This window comes from Arachis stenosperma, chromosome 5 (genome assembly GCF_014773155.1).
Source record: "Arachis stenosperma cultivar V10309 chromosome 5, arast.V10309.gnm1.PFL2, whole genome shotgun sequence".
Classification (NCBI taxonomy): domain Eukaryota; kingdom Viridiplantae; phylum Streptophyta; class Magnoliopsida; order Fabales; family Fabaceae; genus Arachis; species Arachis stenosperma.
In genome coordinates, this window is record NC_080381.1 from 138,867,370 (window position 1) to 138,887,190 (window position 19,821).

Here is a 19,821-nt window from a genome sequence, read left to right on the forward strand (position 1 = left end):
CTAAAACTAAGTTACTTGTTTGTTTTTGGTTTTTGGAGGGTACTGTAATGAATCTCGCATCCAAAAAAAGAAAGAAAAAAAAAACTCAAATCCACAACCCCAGGAACAAGGAGGGTGATTTATTTATTATTATCACTTGAACTACAGCTCATTAACGCAAACTACTCTGTTATGGCTGTGTCTGATAAGATGAAATTCTATTGGTATTTTCTACATTATCAGGGACAATGAATATTGGATTAATTAATTGACTATTCATTCATACGCCACCATGATTTTGATTATTTCTTAATCATAAGCCATAACATTGCCTGTTAATTTATGTTACCACAAAACCTCATTTATTCTGTGTTGTACACTATCTTCTATTTTACCAAAAGCATTTTGCAATGTAGAGAGACAGGGTCAAAGGAAAAGTTTAATCGTGCAGGTGGGTGAATGAAACTGGCACCCACCTATCATTAAAGTCCATGCAATGAAAGCGAAACATTTTGTCCATTGGGAGACTCTGAAGGACAACAAGCCAAACCAAACAACTCAGACAAACCCAACTAATTAGTGCACTGCATACAACTATTTTATAGGTCCCACCATGATTACTCTGACTCTCACCGGATAATGTCACCTTTTTTTCTCCTTGTATTTTGTAATTGAAATGAAATGAGATAACGAATTGAATTGAACCCACCAAGCTACAGCACAACTTCATTGCAGTCTTTCAGTAACACATTCATACATTAGGGGCCATGTTACGGTTAGTGGCAGATTGTACCAGATTGTGCTATAATGTTATTAGTATGTAACATTCTGGGACACTGTGCCGACATACCAATGTTTCACATTTCATCTAATGGTCGATGAAGGTATATTAGCAGAGTGTTCCCACAAATATTATGTTCAAACTTCAAATCACACAAGTCTTGATTTAAATGGTACATAAGTACATAATTACAGATCCATGTAACAAGTTAACATGTGAAGAAAACAGAGATGCATGGGGAACCCACTTACTAGAACCTAGAAAAGTGCCCCCACCACCAATGCACGAAAAGGATGCAGGCATCAAAGTAGAAATTCGAAAGAAATATGCAGGTTATATCCATGATCCAAGTGCCAACAAAAAAGTTACCTATTTCATTATTGCACGTGGAATGATACAAGAATTCACAACATGAAGTACCTGTATTTTGCTATTTCTGTATGCTTGAAACGAGGAAATGTCCATAACCAATGATCTATGAGAATTTAGAATTCTTTCTACTAGGTCCCTACCTACCAACTATGCTCCCCTTGGGTCTTAAAGGACAATAATACCAACTTTAGTTTTGTTTTTCTTTTTTGGTTTTCCCTCTTCTGTGTCTCACTCACCCATCCAATTATCACCATTTCCTCAAAGGTTGAACCAACTGCATTGTGAAACGAAGTCCTCAGATATGGATTCAGCGAACTAAGTCCTGCATAGATATTAAAAATCCCTTTTGTCTTGAATCATGCATGTCAAGTCATGCTGCAATTAACTAAGTCCTCAGATTTCTGGTTGTAACAGTGGGAAGAAAGCCCAGCTGTTGGCTGATCTACCTTCCTTGGCAGCATTAGCAGAAACATCACCTTTCCTGTTGTCAAAATTGAATTCTTTGGAAGAATTAACGGATTGATGCTTCTGACAGCACTGCCGTTCTTCTCCTAGAGGACTGTTGGGGTTATAGTTCGTTTTCCCTGAACACACATCACAACAACTAATGCTGTCTTTTTGTATGCTTTCTCTGTCAATGGTTTCTTTGGCTAGTATACCCTGTGAAGACTGAGACACGTTTCGAAGCAATCCACCTGTTTTATTGGCAAGGCATCTTGCGATTTCTTCCCCGGTTAGTTCGAATGAGACTCTGTGATCGACTAATGGTGCATTACTTTGATGTACATTCTCTGAGTTTGCAAGGGATGCTACCTCGGAAGTCTGGTTTTGCACATAGATGCTGCATTTAGTGGTTGGTCCAGCACTATCAGGGGTCAAAGAGCCAGAACCCAACCTTGAATCCTGCCCCAAACCATCAGGTGTTGCACATCCAGATCCAAGTCTTGAGGCCAGACCCGCACCATCAGGTGTCAAAGATCCCGAACCTAATCTTGAACCTTGCCCTGTACCATCTGGTGTCAAGGATCCAGAACCCACCCTTGAACTCCATTTTCGAGAAGAGAAGTGTTCAAAGCCCAATATCCTTGGTGATTCTCCCTTGTAGAACTCAAGAGTTGGGCGTTTCTCGGGGTAAGGAGTACAGGTTCCGGAAGTTGAAATTGCTGATCCAGGTGATATGAGTTGGCCACCTGGGCTCCCAGGATGTTGTTGATAAGGCTGAAATTCATAATTGTGTAATGCAAACTTTTGAATCCCATTATTTTTACGAGCCCGGTCGAGTGACGACGCTAACAACTGAGCAAATGGAACCTCAGGAGATGATGGTGTTGTCATCTGCACTGATTCAGGTGGGGGAGTAAAAGGAGCAGTTGACGGTTCGGTTGTAAAATTTGAAAATACAGGGGGTGAAACTAATTGTGTCTCGTAGGCATAAGGACCTATGGTAAAAATGGATGCAGGTCCACCAGATGAGTAAGAATTGACTGTGAGAGAGAGTAATCCAGCCGGCGAATGAGTAGCGGAAGGTGGATCAGATTGGAGAAAAGATGCAGGAGAAGATGGAGGGACAATGAATGGCATTACAATGGTGGTTGAAGGATTTGGCGGCACAGTAGCAGCTGGACCTGCTGGTGCAACAGGTTCAGGAACAAGGACAGCATGACCAATCCGCTTGTTGCTTTTATGAGTAGATCCAAAACACCAATACAGGCTCCACCAGCTTCCCCAACGTTTTTTCTGCAGTTAGTGAAGAAACAATTCTAAATCAAATGTAGAAGCAGGACCAAAACATTAAACATCTTCCACTGGAATTTTTCCAAATTTCTAATGTCTTTGATCTATTGTAACTTTCCTACCAATTGAGTTTGAAATCTATTAACTTTACGTCAAACATATTGCATATATAAAGCCATTTCACAAGTCATCAAAACATCAATAAGCACCTCAATTCTCAAATAAATTTGTGCTTTACTTTTCAGATAGTATAAAGAGAAACATTATTATACACCAGATGTGTAAAGAAAATTAATAGCTTCAAGAAAACTATCTCCTGAAGCCTTGAAAGGAAAAAAGGAATTATCAGCAAATGATGGCGCTACCTTAATAATATATTTCCAAATGTTTTCTAAAAAGTTGATGAGCTTTAATCAAATGCTGTGTTCCCTAAAGTCAAGCTAAAAAAGGCCCTAATCATAAGATCGATATCTCCGTTGAATTAGTCATCCACGTTTTACTCACATTAGATCCGTGTGACTGTGTAACGACTCATAACAAAAATCATCAAAATCAAGCAGTAACAGAGTTCATGGAATATATTCATCATACCAAATCTTCTTTAAAAGGTTCTTTCTTATTCTGACTACTCAATAACTAACTAAGAAAACAATTAAGCATCTGAATATCTGATATATAGTTGAATCCATCGCACAACACTCAATTCATCACCTGCAATCTTATATGCGTTATAATAACAGGAACAAAAACGGAAACGCGAGCAAAAAAAACAACGCAAATCTAAGATCCATCCTCACAAACTTTTCCAAAACGGAACAGTAAGAAATGTTTAAAGAATGCAAAAAAGTGATTCAAACTTTTCAACGCTACCATCACTTGAGTCAAATAAAGACTATAGCTAGACCAGAAGTTCATCGCTATAAAAATAAATAAATAAATAAAAAGTAGATTTAACAAAAATAAAAAATAAAATTAATTAATTAAATAAATAAACGAAGCACAAAACACAAGATCTCATTGATTTTCTGTCATTCTTCGCGAAGCTGTATCACAGTAACGAAACAGAGCATCGAAAAACGAAGCGATGGCGCCAGAAAACAGGCACACGTGCACAGGAATGTTTCAGAGAGAGAGAGAGAGAGAGAGAGAGAGAGAGAGAGAGAAACCCACCGGTATGGTAGTTGGTTGGACTCTGGATTCTGCGGTGACGATGGCGGTTGCGGCGGCGTTCACGGTGTCTACGCTGTTGTTGAGGCTTCCCATGGCAGATATGGACGGAGGAAGGTGGTGGTACGGTCACCGGAGCTGGAGAAGTGACGACGGAGAGAGGAGGTTCCGGCGAGAGGCAATCATGGATTTGGAAAACAGAAAATGGATGAGAGAGAGAGAGAGAGAGAGAGAGAGAAAGAGAATTAGAAAAGCGAGTGGAAAGTTATGAGCATGATGATGATGATCACATTAAGTTGCCAACATGGGAATGGAATGGAACTATATTAATATTATATTATTATTATTATTATTATTTATCATTTTTCTAAAAAAAATTAATTTATACGTCTTTAATTAATAATTAATTATCATACAACTATTTTGCGATTCTGTTGATCAAATTTCTATTTTACGAAAATCATAAAAATGTATAATTCTTACTTTTATGTTGTTTTTCTTAAAGAAGAGCTTTATTAGATGATGGTGATAAATGTAAATGGTAAACTACTTCATTTTTCATTCTCCTTACTTTCCTCTACGTTGTAACTTTATTACACATGAAGAGCGAAAATTTTAGCTTCTATATTTAAGAATTTAAATATTAAAATACCAAATTATCTCTTCTTCTTAATTTAGTATTTTAATCCTTTTAAAAAAATATAAGCCATTAAATTTTTAGAAAATCTTAATTGAATATATTTTTTACTTACATATTAATTATATATAGTTAACAAATATAAAGCACAGCATAAAAATTAATGTAAATATGAATACTATATAATCTCAATATTAGGCTAAATGATTATTTATACATATAGTTGCGTATAATTACAGCTATCTTTTTTAAGAATTGACAAGATAATAACCGGTGTTGTTGTTGAATAATTTAACAATGATATGATCATCACAACAACAATAATGCTCATAATATTGATCAAGCTACGGCCTTTTTTTTTTTATATATAACATAATTATAACTATTTTTTTCAGGAGAATGTTTAACTAAATAAAAAATGAATCATAATATATAATGTTTTATCCAACTTTAAAAGTGAACTTATCCTAATTTCAGACTACGTTTAAAAGCTCAAATAAGTTTCCATCTTAGAGAAAAGAAAAAAAAAAGTCATCTATATGTGCTAAATTGTATTCACATAAAGAAAAGTAATAATAGTAATAATAATTAATTATTACTATTGTTATAGTGGTACCACTATGTTTCATACAAGGATTTCTTAATAATTGAGATCTAGCTTAGCAAGCTAAGGATTTAGATTATAAAATAATGATGACAGCGCAGGCTCTGAAATAGTGAAATGTATGTGATAGATTGTGGTGAATTGACACAAGTGCCTATCCTTGTACATGTAAAATTACTATTTTGCCACCAGGTTAAAAATAACGGGGGTGTAATAAGTAATAACTAATAAGAGGGTGAGATACTCGTGATTCATTGCATGGGTTATTCATTTCATTCCTTCCTCAATGCTTTTAACAGCATATGTTACCTTTATTCAGAGCGTTCACGTGATCCTCATGATGGTGCTAATTGAGTGCGTATAGGACCACATGCTTACTGGTAGAACTCGTCATTAGACGAATCAAGAACGTACGATCACTTGACCAATCTGGTATTTTTGACCCTATTTCAGACGTTGATCTAATCATTAGAATCTCTGACGAATAGCTGTGGAGTACATTTGGTAGACTGTAGACATTTCTTAGCAATCATATATGTTTATGGAAAGTGGGAGATTAATTACTTTTAGAGTAAAAATCTTTTCCGGTCCTTAACCATTTATTCGATAGATATTGAGTTTCTTAATAATTATAAAAATATAAATCGGTCTTATTTGTTTTATATTTGTTCAATTTAGGTCTTAGAACCCGTTAATAATAGGTTAATACTGACGTGTTAGGTAACATTTCTTTTGTAATAGGGACAAATCGCCCTTTTGAAGTCTTCAATTATCTCCCGCTTCCGTAACTTTTTCTTTCTCCTTTCCTCTTTCTTCTCCACCGTCATCGCACTTATACTCCTCCCATTCTCTCTTTTTCTCCTTTTTTTTCTCTCTACATTTTTATTTTACTTTCTTATTTCTCTTCATTACTCACCACTGTCACAACAACATCATGAGTTTCATTTATTTTAACACTCAAACTTTATTTTTTTTAGTCTTTATTTAATGTGATTATATTTTTTGTTTTTAAATTTTTGAATTATGTTAATAATATTATTGATGACGATAATAATTATGATGAGAATGAGGAGAAATGAATATGATGATTTTGAAGATAATTGTGGTGGTGATGATATTGATGATGATTTGGGAGACGAGGTGAGACGGATTGGGGGTGTTGGGGATTAGGGTTTCGGAGTTGAGAGAAGCGATGGAGAAGAGGGAGAAGAGGAGGGAGAGAGAGGGGAAGAGAGTTTCGGAGGAAAAAAGAGGAGGCAGAGAAAGAGCCAGTGAAGTGAAGGAGAAAAATGGTTAATGAGTTGAGGGTGTGATTTGTTCCTATTGATTGAGAGTTCTGGAGACGATTTATCTCTATTACAAAGAAGACAAAGTCACATAAACACAATTATCTAACACTTTAGTGTTGACCTGCTGTCAACAAATCTAAAAAACTGGATTAAACAAATATAAAAATAAATGAGGATCGATTTGTGTTTTTATAATTGTTAGAGAGCACAATGTCTATTGAATAAATGATTAAGGACCAAAAAAAATATTTACTCTTATTTTTATTAACGGATTATTTTGTAAAATTTACCTCTAATAGATTTTTACGTTAAAATTGATTAGTTTGTCGACTTTTGTTTTTTTTACTTTATATATAAAATTTTCTTTTTACAACAGCCAAATTCTTATTACATAGCATTTTTCTTATTTTGTATTAAAATAAATAGGCTAGATAAATATTTTTTTATTTTTTAAAAAATATTTTTTTAGTTAACACTTAACAATAGAAAATCCTGTTTATGTAAAAATATAGAAAATTATAAAAGTTTTATACGATAAACATATTGAAGTATAAAACCTTTTTTTATACTTTTTTATAATAATATATTTAGTATCATTAATTTTAAAATAAATATGTTTAATTTAAAAGTATTAACAGTGATGGTAATTAGTGGCTAAAAAAGGAAGTTAAATCTTAGCCATTTTTTATTGAATATTAATTTCTGATTTTTAAAAGAACTTCAGAAGATATTTCTATTTTTTGTCTCGTGTTGAGTTGAGAGACACTTTTGTTTTGTCTCGTGTCGAGTTGAGAGATATTTTTGTTTTTATTATCTCCCGATAAACAGAAACAGAGAAAGGAGTAGGGAAGAAGAATTAACACCAGATATATCCTGGTTCAGCCACTAGGTGCAATGTGGCCTACATCCAATCTCCATCACAACAATAATGAAATTTCACTATATTATCACAACATTACATACATCAATTTCTCCCTAGGAACTATCCATTTTTAACTGGGACAAATCCAAATTCTACACCCAATCTGAAGTTGACTAGGATTCAAAATCTAGCTTTCAACTGCAAAGTGCTAACCCAACATGTAAGGGAATCTCCACAGGATCATGAAACACAACATACAGATGTACAAAAAAATTCTGAGACATCTATAGCTTTTTCTTTAATATTGTTCACTGTCTTTTTCGTCTCACTGGCTTTTTCTTACAAACCTCACCATATTTATATTTTACCATGAGACTCAGACAGGCAATACTAAGAAAAAGAAAACAAAATGAACACCATTGAATGAGAAGAACTCAGGAAGCTCAGGTAGCTATGAGAACTCTTTGCTTTTTCACTTTCTCTCCTTGATCTCAACCCTTGGCCGTTCACCCTTAATATAGAAGGGGAAGCTTCCAAGGTTGAAACCGATTCAACCAAGCAACTTCTTCTTCAACCAAAAGCAGCAGCGATTCGGATAGAAAGAAGAGAGAGAAAAAACCAAAAACCAACATGCATGTACCTCTCTCAACCCTTTTCATCAAGCTCCTTCAATCTGAACCCTTGATTTTGTCTTTGACTCCAAGAAAGGATTCGGACCCTTGATGATCTTCTGACTCAAAGCCGTTTCTTTCCTTCCATTTTTGCTTCTTCCTATGCATAGCTCTAGAGGCTATCTTCTTTTTTTGATGAACAAAAATGGAAATAAACTTTTGCAACTGAGATCTTCTTCTCTGACAGAGACGGATCCTTTCTTTTCTTAGTATGAAAAATCTTAAAACTCTTCTTCAAAATCTTGCCATGCCTTACTTTAGATCTTCCTCATAACCTTTCTTCCATAGACTTCACTGTGACTCCTTTTTCTTCTGATAACTTCTTCAATCTTCTTTTCTCTGATTGACATGACCGAATGCAAAGAGAGAGAGGAGAGAGAAGAGACAAAGCTTTCAATGCATTATTAAACTCAATTTGATTTTGAATTTCGGTTACCCATGCATATATTTAACTAAATTGAAATTTGAGTTCCAGTAACCAATGCATAGAGTATCGTATGGATCTTTTAATGTGATTCAACTAATTTGAATTTTCAACTTCAAGTTACCAAAGTGACCGAAATATGCTAGAAACCCTTAGGCCATTTCTTTCATTTTTTTTTATCAAAATGAGCTTGTGATTTGGACTTGTCTCAATCTCAAAGTTCAGCCACTTTATGTTTAAATTAATTTTGCACAAAGCTAAATTAATTCATTGATTAAAGTGGGCTGCTCTAGCTTTTTGACTGAATAAGAAATTAATTTCTTCTTCCTGCAAACTAACAAACACATCAAACAAACCATTGGAAGCAAATAACAATTTAATAATTTTTTAATTAATATTTTAATAATATTTTATCATCATTTTAATTACACATAAGTTTTCCAAACTCGACAAACAGTATAAAACGTTTTACGTAGTTGTATAATCACATCTTGTCTTTTGGATGATTATTTATGCAATCAAAAAAAATAATAATTATTTTTTATGATGTGATGTTATGTAATTGGATATACATGTAAAATTATTTTACAATAACAGTATATTAAAATTAAATTCAAAATAAATATCTTACTCTCTAGTTAAATTCTTATTTTTTAAAAAGTTAATAAATTTTAAGAATTCAGTTAAAAGTACATTAAGAACATTGATTAAAGATTATATGAATAAAAAATTGATTTTTTTAAACGTGTTCATTTAATACATAGAAATTTAAAAAATTAAGACTATATTTGATTTGTATTTTTATTTTTAATAATTTTTGCTTTTAGAATTTTTTAAATAAAAATAAAAAGTAAAAAAATAATAATTCTAAAAACAAAAGATACCTAAGATAAAAATAGAAAATAAAAATTCAACTCAAACACATTCTAATATTTATCATATTTTTTATTTTCTTTAAAAGCCACTTTTTAATATCCTTAGGACATTTATTAAAAAACTTTAACACATTAAAAAGTCTGAAAATTCGTATAGAAATGTTAATAATGATTGAAACTTACTTCCTAAAAGAGAGTGTAGTATTTTAATCCTTCAAAATACTAACTTGTTTTATTTAATTTTAAAAATGATAGCTATAGCTAGGGGGAAGAAAGAAAAAGATAGGTTGATGAATTATTTTGTGGAAGGGAAACTTTATGTGCACGTGTGCTGATCCATTACTCGCACTTTGGTGACATATGTGAATGTGAATGAATTTTCGTGCTTAAATCTTATGTGTTTGTGTGTGTGTGTGTTTGAAAGAGATTGCGACATTCCATAACCCTAATAAGCACCTCACTTTTAAAACACTTAATATTACTTCACTTTCCTTCCTTTCCAACACTCCCTTTCTCTCTTCTTTTCCCACTCTCTCTCACATTCACCAAAAGCAACTTTTTATTACTAGTAACTTAATAAAAAAGAAAAAAAAAAGCCACTTTTTAACCTAGTTTCACAAACGTCGAATCCTATAATAATTGAACCTATAATTAATATTCGAGTAAAATTAATTTGACTATTACAGCATCTTTAATTATTATTATTAGGAGTTGGTAGATTTCCATGTGGTCGTTATTATGAAATTAGCATTACTTTAGTTATTCATATAGGTAGATAACCAACTCAAATATATATTTAAAAATGGTATTCGTCACTAAAATTAATTATTAATATATTTATATCTTTTAATTTATTTTTAATAATATGTATTTATACTTTAATATATATTTTATACTGATAACTGATTTTGATATATACATAACATATCAATTCTAAAATAAAAAGGATAATATAGTAACCATTGAGATTGGGTACCCATTAATTAATTAGTTTACCTGGTTGAAATAATTGAAATAATCATAAAAGGTTTTTGTATAGGCTCAAACACTATAGTAACTATATTTACACTAAAATTAAAGTGTAATTTTATTTTAGAATAATTTTATTTACTCAAGAGAATTAAGTAATTCATTGTTTTATGGTGGACTTGTTTCAATTATTTTAGATAGAGTCACTTTTCATATATTTGTATAAATTTTTTGGAACTAATAGAATATTTTTTTTAAACGGTAATTTTTAACTTTTTGTTGAAAAAAGAAAAACAAAATAGCTTTAAATTAAATTAGTTTTTAATAATGTTCTTTAACTAACTATTATATAAAAATATTAACTTATGAGATGAGTATTTTAATAATGAAAAAAAAAGCACTCTATATTATACATTAGTGGGTTCCATTAGGAGGTGGAAGTACTAGTTGATATTTGACAAAGGTGACCCCTCATCATGCATATATGAGATTGGCTTTGTGTGGTTCAGTGTCCCACCACTCAAAAGTTAACCCAGCAAACCACATGTTCCCAATATTAACAAATAATAAGTGTGGTGGTTAATCTACATACATATTCTAATTAATTAATAGGCAAAAAATTATATGGAAAGATTTGATTTCAAAAAGAAGGATGATGATTCTCCTTTATATATATGTAGGCTCTTTTTGGTGTCCTTTATGGATAAAATGCACCACTCATATATACTTGCTTTTTGTTTGACAACAGCTTATCTTCAAAGCTATATTTCAAAACGAAGGGTCTAAAACAAATTAGTAGCTATTTGATGCAGCAATTCTGCCACAAATATGTTGGCAAATAATTCTTTTAATTCATAGACATCATATTTTTGGGTGATTGATAAAGGTCTGACTTAAATACATCCATCTATAAATTATTTAAGATAACTATTCATATAAAAATATCTTTATGCATGTAAAATGATAAGTTATGTAATTATAAATAATTTGATATTTTTATATGAATAATCATACTACTTTTTATCTTAAAGTATTATTTTTAAGTACTAAATATATGGACAGATTTCTATTGACTGAAATATAAACAATAATTATGTTAGAATTATGCTTATCTAGACTATTTTCAAGTTAATTTTGAATTGGTTGAATGGTTAATTTATCCGTCTGTTTAAATAAGTATCAGAAGTTCGAATTATATTTTGTGTATATAACAATTTATTAGTTAATAATATATTTTTAAATAAAATTTAAATTCGTGTATATTATTAACCCTTAGCCTGCCAAATAATCCAGAGATACTATTGAATAAATTTGTTTTATATAAGAACAAGCAAAATTAGATATCCCTTTGGTAATTTTTTTTTATTTTTATTTTTCTCCTTGTCTGTCCCATAATAAGAAGCTAATAACATAGAATTTTGTTCTCTAAACTGCATATATATGAGAGATGTAAGACATCGTCTAATTCAAGCTCAATTATGAATCCTAGGTGCAGTGATACTGGAACTTGAAATAAAATTTTGGGAAGGCCAAATACAAGATAATTGTCAAGATATTTTTGATATGAATCCTATTTAAGATAAGTTTGTCTAACTTCATCTTTCTGATTTGGGTGATATTGCCAAATTTAAAGCCGCTTTTCAGGGTCTTGTTCCAAAAAATTAAGGTCAAATTTATCATATGCAACTCTTTAAACTTTTGAAGGTTGTATCTCACTTTCTTCTGATTCATTAAAGTAGAAGAACTATCTACATGTGTTAATATTGTAAAAGTTATATATTTTCCTTCTTGAATATTAGCTTTTTTCTTAAAAAATTTATCAATTCTTTAATTTTTTATGATTATTTTATATAAAAATTTGAATATATATTCTGTAAAATATATAAAAAAGGTTAGAAAGACAAATATTAAAATTTATAATATTTATTGAATTTTTTTATCAATTTATATAAATAAAATAATATCAATACTTATTGAATATTCTAATATTTTTTATTTATAAAAAATTAAATTAAATTAACAGTAAAATATAAAATAATATTAAATTACATAAATAAAAAATACCTAATTTTTTATATTTGAACTCAAAAGTAGAATGAGTGTTGCTTATTGATTAAAGAGTTGTGAAATGCAAATACACTCAGTTTAGTTCAAATCTAACATATTTTGAAAGTTTAAAACTAAAAACTGTTGTGCAATCAAAGCAAGAGATGAAGATTGAACTTTAGTATTTTAAGTCATAGTAAAGTATTTGAGCCAATTGAACTATTTTTTATTTTTTAAAGAAGTATTACTAATTTTTTTAATAAAAGTTTGGGAGGTCATAACTTCTCTTGTCTGAACTAAATTCCGTCCCTGCCTAAGTGACATGGTACTCTACAATTTATATACACATGATAACAGTTTTTTTTTAATAAAATATGAATAATTGAGTAGATTATCAATTATGCGTTTTCTCGGAAGCGATCTGAATTCTTGTATTTTGTAGTCGGAAGTTTTTGTCACAGTAATAAAAAATAAAAAATGAGAGATGATACAAGATATGAAGATTTGAAGAAAGGGTTGGACCAAGCTAGGATATTTTCTGTGTTTTTGGGTAATTGACCAAGCTAGGATTTTATTTTATGTTTTACTCCACAGAAAGAAAAAGCATGTAATAGGCCCAAAATTGGTACCTACAAGTTTAGGTGGTTAGATGTAAAAAAAAAAAAAAAAAAAAAAAACCAAGCTTCAACTGACCAGTGACTAAAAAATAAAAATAAATAAATAAACTAAGCAAAATAAATAATTAAGACTTCACCAACTATATAATTGCTTAATTATAAGACAACATGAATTTGGTCACTTAATTAACCCTAAAAAATTTATCCTGTTCATATGTACTCATCCACATATATGATAGATCTATGTTTAGGTGTTGTCATGCATCTCGAGTTGTCAACCATTTTTTCAAATCATATGTTCCCTCAACTTAACTACCTTACAAGTGTGTGTGAAATTAAACTACTATTTAATGTCCACATGCACCGATTTGATGTCCCTCATCACCGAAACTACAAACTGGAAACCGCCGCATATATTTATTTAATCGATAATATTAAAAAGATAAAAAAACTCAAAAAAATTTACTTTATTTAACAATTATTAATTCTAACAATAATTAATAAATATTAAATAAAATAAATTCTAACAGTTTATTATTATTTTTTAGTTATCAAATATTTTTATTATTTAATTTAATCCAACATTTTTCTCTATTGTATTCAACCTGATTGGTGATAGCACGTACGAGCGAATCTATTATGAAGGGTTGGAGAAAATATGTGGTCTAATGTCTCATTAAATTTTAACTAGGAATTTCGAAGAAATTAATAATATGGTAACATTATATATTTGGATTGAAGTCAAAGTTATCTCATTCAAAGTTCATGTTGGGCGATCTTATTGAAATTCCACGTACCCAAATTTCGGTGGAAATTAAGATGGTGAATATATATATGTGTATAAAGACCAAAAGTATTCAGATAAAAATGAAAACCTTATTAGGAACTAATTACTTATTTTATATATGCATTCAATCAATAGCCATAGCCATAACAATAACAATAACCAATAATCATATCCATAACCATACATGGTTAATTACTAAGAACGAAAACCCACAATCATAATAAAAATTGAAAATTACATGACATTAGTATAGATAATAACAAGGTAACTATTCATATAAAAACAATATTTTCATGTAAAAATATAGATAAGAATTGCATTAAATAATTTGACATACATACATATGTCAATATCTTATCTATTATTTTTACCTGAAAACATGGATCTTCAAGTGAATAACTACCGAATAGCAATAATGACCTAATTTTAATTTATTGGAAAGAGTTGGGAATGAAAATGTTAAACCTCAAGAAGGAAGTCTTTGTCTTTCTCCAAAATCTCCATAGCATGAGGGTCCAAAGTCAACTCAACATCAATGCTCCTACCACCACTCTTGCCGGGATACAAATAAATCATACCATCAAACTTGTTATTGGTTCCACTCCTCACATTTTCAGGCTTCCCCCATCCAAAATCAATGTCATAAACTTTAAACCTAGGAGAGCTTCCCACAGCCACACAATTCACTCCAGCATCCTTGAATTCAAAAATCTTTGGTGCACTCTCCCACTCTTTGTTTCTCTCATCAATTGCCTTACCATTGTGGGCTTCAATTGCTTTTTGGATCAATGATGCACCGAATTGTGGTGGATGGGCCAACAGAAGCCCACCTGCTGTCACGGTGAATATGGCTTGGATAAGGTTTCCAAAATAGGCCTCTGGCATTGGTGGGTCGATCCGTTTTCTACAATCTACAAATACGGTAAACACTGTGTAGTCTTCGGGCTTTAGGTTACGGGCCAGGGTTATGTGGCGCCAAACATGGGCCGAGAGAGCTTGGAATGTTGAGAATGCCTTTGAGCCGTCCGATGGTGGGTTTTCGTTGACCGTTGACTTGATCTTGTCGATGGCAGACTCGGAAAATTTGAAGATCTTTTCTCTTAATTTGGGCTTGGGCTTGGGCTTTTCCTCGTTATCGGATGTCGGCCCGTTGGGCTCGGGCAATGAGAGGTCGAGCTTCACCCGGGTGTTTCGGGCCTTGGTCCGGTCAAGGAAGGGTGGGGCTACTGTTGACGGTGCGCCGCTGCAGATCTCGGCCCATGAACTCATGAATTGCCACGTGGAAGTCCCATCAAGGACTGCATGGTTGAAGGCACAGCCCATTGCAAGCCCATCTTTCAGTTTGGTCAGCTGTTCACAACCAAAAAAAAAAAAAAAAATCTCTTAAATATTTTCCACATAAATTAAATTTAGTATAAAGGTAATTTCAAAATAGGGTAACATGGGGTGATTTTTCACCATGCCTTATCTTTAGAGCTTAAAACTTTCAATTTATTAGACTACCTACACCTTACCTTTGTATTGAATGTGACATGGTTCTATTTATTACCACAATGAAAAGTTAGAGATAGCAAAGGCAATGGTCCCAAACTGACCCTTTAATTTATGAAAACATTTATCAAGATAAACTTAAAACCTGTATTTTGGGAAATAAGTGTTTAATCTCTTATGATTAAGGGAGTTTCATTTCCATGTAATTGTATGTTATTATACACTCAAAAGTTGAAAAAAAAAAATACTAATTTAAGAAAACATTTAGGAAGGTGTATTGTTACTAAATACTAATAGTGAAGATGTTTAGTTTTTTTTTTTTTTTTTTTCATGCAAAAGCAGAGAGTCATGAATTGGTAATCATGAATATCACATGCAATGCAGCATGCAAGTCACTAAATGTGGTAGTTGAGTTCAGTTGCCTTGGATTGGGTCCATTAATATATCTGTTACTAGGACCATTCTAAAATTCAACCAAATGAAAGGGAAGAAGAAGCTGTTTCCAGTTTTCAACTCATTAATAATCCTATTAAATAGCCTACTCATTCTTGTTTTGCCAACTTGCTAAGCTAAGTAGGATATAAGAGAGACTAACTAATTTGCATTATATAACTAAGTTAACCTACAATCTCATAACTTAAGTCTTAATCAATTTACCTTATAAGTTATAACATAAAACAAGTACATCTATCATCACCTTTTAAAAATGGTGTAAAATATGTGTATTATGTTGCATTATGAAGCTATATCCAAATTAAATCCTTCTTTTAAAGACACATGTTAAAAATACATAAAGAAATATTTTACTAAAAATTATTAAAAAAAATCCTTTTAACATTTTTAGTATATTAAATACATAAAAAATTAAAAAATAATATTATTATATTCTTAAAATATATCTTTATGACATAAGATAACTAAATTTATATAATATCTCCTACAAATGATAAGTAAGAAACTTCTCTTACCCTACAAAGTTTATTCTGTTGAAATTAATATGACAATTATCCTCTTAAATCATAGTACCCTAATAAAAAAATATAAATAAAAAATTGAATTTAATTTTGATGCGTTGACAGTATAAAACTATTTTACATACGCATTCAATCACATAATAATGTCACATTAATAAAAATAACTATCTTTCACCTTTCACGTTATTTAAAAGAATGGATGTGATTGCTCGACTTTGTGTCAATGCATCAAAATTAAACTCTTAAGAAGTTACCTTATTGAAGATGCAAAAAGAAAAGAAAAAAGTTACCTGAATTGCAAGCAAAGGCCTATGCATGCCTTCTAAATTCAAGATACCATTGTAAGGAACAAGTTCCATCAAGGAACTGCTACTCTCAGAAACAGCAAGATCTTCAACACCAACATCCTCAGCAACAGCCTCAGTTACTTCAACACCTTCCATTTCATCATCATATTCCACTCTGAACACTCCTTCTTCATCTTTTCCTATCTTCCCTGCTAGCTGATGAAACTCCTCAAGAACCACACTTAGACCCTCTTTCACCTTCTCCACCATTCCTTCAAAGTCATTCCCTTTATAAAACAGCAGCTTCTGGTTGTAGTAAAATGCTAAGTATGGAAGATCAAAGGTCACAAGTTGATACTCTTTTCTTCCAATGTTCTTCTTTGCCTTCACATGGCTCTTACCTGTCATCTTCAGATTCAGAGACTCTGCTGCCATTTTCACAATGATAAAAATAAATAAATAAATAAAATTTGAAGTAACAATTTTATTTGATGTGTGTGTGTTAGAGTGAATTTTGATTTTTATAGACAACTGCATTTGAGTGATGTTGTTGGATAGCATTTATGGAATCCATGGAAGTGGTTGTGACCAATTAATGAGCCCTTTACTCTGTTAGCTTTGGTAGGAGGTAGTAATTTAATTTTTTCTTTTAAGTAAAAGTTTTAGAAATTGTTACATTTTTTATGCCTAATGATGCCTAAAATCAAAGCATCTAAAGCTATAAATCTAGGTGGAAACTTAGGTGCAATCGATTTCACGTGAAGTTGATACCTGAGAGTCATTAGATGATTTGACTGATTTGACTAAATTTTTATCTAATGACTCTCAGATATCAACTTCACGTGAAGTCGACTTCATTTCAGTTTTTACCGTAAATCTATGTATGTAGGTCCATTTCATATGTCACACTTCAAATATGTACTTTGATCTTCAAATTTGGAAGTATGCATTTGCTCTGAGCACATGAACATGCTTCCCCAATTCTTTTGGAATTCGATTTTTAAAGGATAAATAAATGTTTTGTGTAGTGATAGTGACTTATATGTTAAATTAGCACAATTTTTTTTTAAATATTAAAAGAGTATAAACATTATACAAAATGAATAGATATAGTATACAGCTTTTTAACTTAATGATAAATGATCCATTATTCAATGCTATCAAAGGTTAAAAGAATAAACTTCATTACAACATATTTATTTATATATAAATACATCATGGCTATTTTTTATACAGGTTAAAAATAGAAAGAAAGAAAAGTAATGTGGTTATAATGTTAGTTATTGTTGTGACTTGTGAGACTAATTATAAGGTCACAATACACATCCTCAAAGTCATTGTTATCTGATGACTTTCATGTTAACCTTTTAATGGTCCAGCTTAGGTTGTAGATACTTGTCTTTTTTTGTATCATTCTTGCCGATTATTAAAACACGCCGTCTGTTCTGTTAAGGATCCTTTCAGCTGTTTTATTAATTGAAATTTAATTTTAATTTATTTTCAGTATAAAATGATTTTATATGTATATCTAATTACATAGTATTATATCAAAAAAAATAATTACTTTTCATATTAATCGTATAAATAATCATATAAAAAAATGAATATAATTATATTATTATATAAAATATCTTACGTTATTAGTGCATCAAAATTAAACTCTATTAATTTGTAGGCATTTACCGTCCATTTCCACAAGTCTAACATGTATATATATCAATAATTTTCAACCTAATTTTCTCACTAATACTAATGGCTTAATAGAAGTTTTCAGTTTTCTACATAAAGACATTTGAGAATATTGTTTTCATTTTGATTGTTTTTTTTTTTTCTATCCCATGCTTAAATTGGTCTAAGATTTTATGCATGCATGAGGGGTTAATTAGTCCCATAAATTTTTATTAATCATCATGATGTGTATCACATTTGTCCTCAAACTATTTTGTATCTTATTGTCATTATTTGACCTATACTTATGTAAATGGTTAAATTTTATTTACATAAAATACAACAAAATTACGTGTTTGTATAATGACAAATAAGATGAAAAAATGGTGTAAGACAAAAAAAAAATGTAAATGACTATTTTAATTTGACAGAAGTTTAGAATATTAACTTGACTCATATATAAAATTTGCGAGACCAATTTAAATATATAGGGTGGATTTATTAAAGTTTTTACTTAAAATTACGTTTAATAAAATTCAATACTAGAAAAGTCATTTTTAACGGTCATTTATTTTGTTTGTAGTGATAATAAAAATAATCCTAATAATTTACTGGCAATTAGACATTAATTATTTTATGCTTTAACCGCTAAAAAGTTTCAGCGATAATTATATAATTACCGGTAAAAAATTTTTTATTGGTCGCAAAAAATATATAATTGTTTTTTTTCCAAAGTCATTTAATTTCATTCATAAAATGAAAGAAACATATAGGTATTCATATATGGGACAAATAAAAAAAACAAAGGACTCTCAACATTCTACTATAGAATTAACATCATATAATAATATAATAAGAGAGATAAAAAAGTAAAGTGCTCATCAATTAGAAAGTGAAAATTTGTTGAAACCCTTTATGCAGCTTCAAAGCCGACGTCATTATTTCTTCTACACTAGTTGATATATTATAAAAGATGAACATGTTCCTAGTCTTCCATAAGGACCAACTCAAAATCACCATCATCATTTTCTGAGAGAAGCTATTGGATTGGGTACGCAAGGCTTCCATTCTCAAGTTCCACTCAACATAGAAATCAGAGTCTTCACTTCATTGCTCCTTCTAGTAACTGGTAAGCCTATTTTAGACTAAATTTCCTTTGATTTTACACAATAGAAGATGCAATGATTGATTGTTTCTGGAAATTGTAGACATTTTCGGCAGATAGGTTAAATCGATGGGATGCGACGATGAAATTTTTGCAGTATTAAAAGTTTTTCATGAAAGTCCCTCAAAAGAAAAATCTTAAACTTCCGTAAGATTTTCTCGCCACAAAACTTTTCAAAATCCATAATAAGATAAAATTAAATTGGACTCCACATCTATAAAAATTTAAAAATTAATGAGCCGAGATTAGAGGTATATATATGCCACTAGTATTATTTTAGCTTAGGTCCAGACAATCAAGCTAGTTAATTATTTTTCTTAGGGGTAATCAAAGGCTAATATTTAGTAGCATTAGAATTTTCGAATACGTAATTTAAAAGAATATGTCTTGTTAGATCAACAAGATAATCAAGCCATTAAGGA

General features: G+C 30.8%; 2 protein-coding genes across 2 annotated transcripts; both read right to left on the reverse strand.

Moving 5' to 3' along the window:
* Positions 1-284: 284 nt before the first annotated feature.
* On the reverse strand, positions 285-4,316 carry LOC130981743 (uncharacterized). The gene is made up of 2 exons (XM_057905408.1): positions 4,037-4,316; positions 285-2,869 (listed from the first exon to the last, which is right to left on the reverse strand). The coding sequence occupies exons 1-2, from the start codon at positions 4,127-4,129 to the stop codon at positions 1,526-1,528; spliced, it is 1,437 nt and encodes a 478-aa protein (XP_057761391.1). The 5' UTR covers positions 4,130-4,316; the 3' UTR covers positions 285-1,525.
* A 9,648-nt stretch (positions 4,317-13,964) lies between these two features.
* Positions 13,965-17,044, reverse strand: LOC130982664 (BAHD acyltransferase DCR). The gene is made up of 2 exons (XM_057906713.1): positions 16,570-17,044; positions 13,965-15,164 (listed from the first exon to the last, which is right to left on the reverse strand). The coding sequence occupies exons 1-2, from the start codon at positions 16,999-17,001 to the stop codon at positions 14,274-14,276; spliced, it is 1,323 nt and encodes a 440-aa protein (XP_057762696.1). The 5' UTR covers positions 17,002-17,044; the 3' UTR covers positions 13,965-14,273.
* Positions 17,045-19,821: the final 2,777 nt, after the last annotated feature.